Source organism: Quercus suber, unplaced genomic scaffold (assembly GCF_002906115.3).
Source record: "Quercus suber isolate HL8 unplaced genomic scaffold, Cork oak 2.0 scaffold_179, whole genome shotgun sequence".
NCBI lineage: Eukaryota > Viridiplantae > Streptophyta > Magnoliopsida > Fagales > Fagaceae > Quercus > Quercus suber.
The window spans coordinates 390178-394579 of NW_027069638.1; the positions used below are offsets into that span (position 1 = coordinate 390178).

Below are 4402 nucleotides of genomic sequence, written 5' to 3' on the forward strand. Positions count from 1 at the left end.
TGAAATACAATAACAGTTAGATATATTCTACAGTACATTTTGGTGATGAAATTCTTATCTCCACTTGGACTTCCTTTTAGGCATCTCCCTGTCTCCTGATCTTCAAAACATATGACCATGTTCTCCTCCAAACATAAAGGCATTTACAATTTTACCCAAATAGTACTTCCAATTGAGTCATGCAAAATTACAATATGATATAAAAAGGGCAATATGTCTTCCCACCTAGCTATTAGCCCAATGGACTATCCTTTTGCCTTGGATTGGGTCAATTTGGGAGTTCCCATCTCCTCTGTCACCTCATGTTGTCCAGGCTATGGTTGGAGATGGCCCCAAGCCCACTACCTCTTGTTTTGCTTGATCAATAAAATATTTATAGAGAGGAAAAAAAATATATAGAGTTCGATGGGGAGAGGCTAAAACAAAAACCAAAAACTGTGATGGAATTGGTTTATTTGGACCGGATTGACAAAATGCAAAACAGGGGTTTCTGTTACTGTAACTTAAACTATCATTTTCAATTTTTAAATAATATTACACATATTTTTACACACTTTTTTATTTATACATATTTTAAAAAAATATAAATAACATTATTAAAATAATATTACTAAACAAGTCCTAAACTTCGAATTCTATAAAATTTTATCATAAATTACGAAACTTCTAAATAATAGGTTATTATTAAGAACTCTGAAAGTATACTTTTCCTGCTCACATAAAGGGGGATCTCAAGCTTACCTCACAAAACTTCTGAATGATGGGTTATTATTAGTACTCCGAAGATATACTTTCTTCTTTTTTTCACAGAGGTAAATCTCAAGCTCACCTCACGTGAGAGAGAGAGAGAAAGAGAGGAAGCATAATCCTAATGTGAGAGAGAGAGCATACTGCCGGGTATCTAATCAATTCCCTAAATGACACATACACTGATACACACGCATCGAAGAAGAAAAGCTGTACGTGTCACACCATCTTAATAAGAATCTAGCCATTATGATAGGCATCACAGTCCAAACAAAAAAGTGGGTCCCCCCTAATTTTTCTATTCGTAAACTGAAAAACCCAGATCCTTCTAAGCAAAATATCTGAACCCAAAATAGTAAGAAAAATCAATCTCCTTGCACCCAAAGTAGTTCCGGAACATTCCTAAAACCCCATCAGCTTAGATGTTAATACTATGATTTTTACTTCCAGATGTTCAAGATTCTAGAGCTTACAATGCGTAACCGCCTTTTCCTCTTCTCTATAAAACGAACCCGAAACTGCTTTCATTTTCACTATTCCTTGTCTTTAAGAAATCTGGGCTTCTTGGAAACTAGCAAGTTAATACTATATTCGAGTACGAGAAAAAAAAAAAAAAGTGTTTGAAATATAAGTTTTTGTTTTCGCTTCTGTTTCTGGGTTGTGTGCGCGTGTGAATGATGGAGATGGAGGCTCACAATCCCAAGGAGTTCCTGTCTTATTATGGAGTCCTTGGTGTTCGTATGGACTCGTCTGTTGAAGAAATAAGACGTGCTTATCGCAAGCTTGCTATGGTAACTATTAGCTTTCTCTGTTTCTTTGTTTTTTTGTTTAATTGGGTCTGTAAATTAATACTACTAGTTCAAGTTTTTAGAGGATTTTGTTAGATGGGTGTATTTGAATCTTAGAAGTTAGAACTAAGTTAACAAAATGGCATATTAATCAAGGGAGTGATAGAGAATAAGATTTTGGATGACAAAAAAGACACGATAGTTAAGAAGTTGATAAAAAGATATGATTTTTGATATGATAGGATGACTAACAAGAATATGTGTGAATGATTTTAATTAGTCTCTTGACAAAAATATATGATTTTGAATAGGATAGAATGACTCTGAAGGAACAATTGCTGACCTCATAGTTTTGAGGCTAATGATTTGTTGTTGTCGGTTCAAATTATTGTTTTGAGGGGTTGTGTTTCTGGTTCAATTCTTGGGTTTTTTAGTTGGTTTACTGTATGAGAGTAGAGTTAATATGTGTGCTTGTTTGTACTGTATTTTTGGTGCAGCAATGGCATCCTGATAGATGGACTAGAACCCCTTCTCTGCTGGGTGAAGCAAAGCAAAAATTCCAACAAATCCAAGAAGCCTATTCAGGTAAATTTTTTTCCCCCTATAGATTTATTAGTATGCGATCTTTACGCAATTGGGCTAAGTTTTGCTTTATCCCAAAAAAGGTTGGCTCTTGCTAACGTTTTATTCTGTTTTGTTGAGCAGTGTTGTCAGACCAAAGGAAGAGGACACTGTACGATGCAGGGTTATATGATCCTGATGATGAAGAAGATGAGGTAGATATTTTTATTCTAGCTAGTAGCTAGTGATGCGTTTGTAATTTCTTTCTTATTAAGGTGCTGATAATTTGGTAATTGAATATCTGTTCCAGGGCTTTTCTGATTTTGTACAAGAAATGGTGACTCTCATGGACCAAACTAGGAGAGAGGTATGTATGACTCTTAATATGCTTGTTCAAATGTATTAGTTGCATTTCTGTGTAACTTTATTTTTATACTAGTAGTTAAACCCTTCTGAACTTACAGTCCTACTAGTGAGCTTAAGTAAGGTGCACATCAAAGCGAAAAAATGGGCGTTGCAAGTTTGTTTCACTTGCTTTTTAAGCATCTTTTTATCAGTGTTGCTTTGAATGCTCACACATGAACCACTAGAATCAATCAGTTAATTTCATTATGAGAACAAAGCCTGTGTAGAGGATCAACAAGGATGTTCTGCTGAGCATTAGGAGAAGTGAAGTAATACTAATATATATACTAGAAAAAATGATAACATTGTGGAAGAAGTGGGTGGTCTTTTACTTTTATTAGTTTCATTGTTGTTGCGTTATCATTTTGGCTCAGCATAATGCAGGTGAACTAGTAAAAGGTCAATTAGTTTAGCTGAGAGTTCATAATCCTTTGTTGCTCAGCAGTTTGTTCTTTTACGAAACAAAAGAATATTGTCATTCAACAATTTAGATTTCTGTTACTAGCAATGATTCTTCTCTAGATTCCTAAAGAGGATATGGAATCGGCTTTCATTGAATTTTGGGGGAAATTTGAACTGGAAATCTTGTTTACCATTTTGATTGTAGTGTCATGATCCTATGAGCTTTGGCCTCAATTGTTTGTCACTTGGTCTATATAGTTCAGAGTAGAGTGTAAAACTATACTGGAAGAAGGCTTGTAACTTGTGAGAAGGAAAGAAGATGCGAGTGAGTACTATTAGCTGGAACTCAAAAATATAATGGGTATCCTTTGATGTGAGAGAGAGAGAGAGAGAGAGAGAGATTTTTAACTTAAAATGCTTCACTACGATTATGATGTGTATCACGTATGGTTCTATTCTAGAGATGCCTTAAGAACTTTAGAGAATCCTAGTAGTATATATTTAATTGTTTTTCAAAAATAACTATAATATCTTTGATACTATAGTTGGTAATAATTATGTGACACAAAAAAAAAAAAAAAAAAAAAAAAAAAAAAAAAAAAAAAAAAAAAACTTACGATGGCAGTTTCCTTTCCCAATCTAGAGGTTAATATCTAGTTCATGGATTGTATTTGTATACACAGGAAAAGAGTTATAGCTTGGAGGAGCTACAAAGCATGCTTTTGGAGATGGCCCAAGGATTCGAGTCTCCTACATGGTTTTGTGGACCCTCAATACTTGAAGATCCTGGATGCTCAATGAGAATGCGTTGTGATACGAATTCAGTGTCACATAGAGGCTCACATTTGCAAACAACAGGCTTGGGGATGTTTGGAAAGAGTGGTTATTGCAATTAAGAAGGCAGTTTCCACTGTTCCTTGGAGCAGACTATGAGGATAAACATCAATCTGAATTCTGTTTTGCTCTCTGTTTGTATGATGAATACTGATTGAATGTTCTGCTCACAATGTTCTTTGAATAAAAAATTAGGGTAGACAAATGTTAGTGATAGCCTTCGAGCTAAGCAAACAACAAATGCTGGCCATGTCTTGCTGTTTTGCGTTAGTTGAGTCTGTAGGGCAGGGTTTCTTTGATACAACTTGTTATGCAATGCTTTGTATATAAATCTTGGTGATTGGACACTAAAAAAAATAAATCTTAGTGATTGGAGTTTGAGGCTAAATACTTGCTCTCATTCTTTCACTCTTTCTAGTTCTCTTTAGACTTTATGCATTTTCTGTTTGATATTTTAATTTTTAACTTCTGTGGGAGTGCTTTGGGGACTATTATCTTCAGTGGGCTTATGTGTGGGCTGGGCTAATGGGCTGATAGACTACAAAAGCAGTTTTTCGTTTTTGACTGAGAACGTCGAATTGTGGGCTTCCCCATGTGGGCGTACACACAGCATGATGTTGGAATTAAAATTGGACCTTTTGGTCAGTTGCAGTGTATAATTTCTC

The 4402-nt window shown here is 35.1% G+C and overlaps 1 protein-coding gene across 1 annotated transcript; it reads left to right on the plus strand.

Annotated features, from left to right (window-relative positions):
* The first annotated feature begins 827 nt into the window (after positions 1-827).
* On the plus strand, positions 828-4125 carry LOC112022247 (uncharacterized). The gene is made up of 5 exons (XM_024054818.2): positions 828-1538; positions 2033-2120; positions 2241-2311; positions 2407-2463; positions 3587-4125. The coding sequence occupies exons 1-5, from the start codon at positions 1422-1424 to the stop codon at positions 3797-3799; spliced, it is 546 nt and encodes a 181-aa protein (XP_023910586.1). The 5' UTR covers positions 828-1421; the 3' UTR covers positions 3800-4125.
* The last annotated feature ends 277 nt before the right edge of the window (positions 4126-4402 follow it).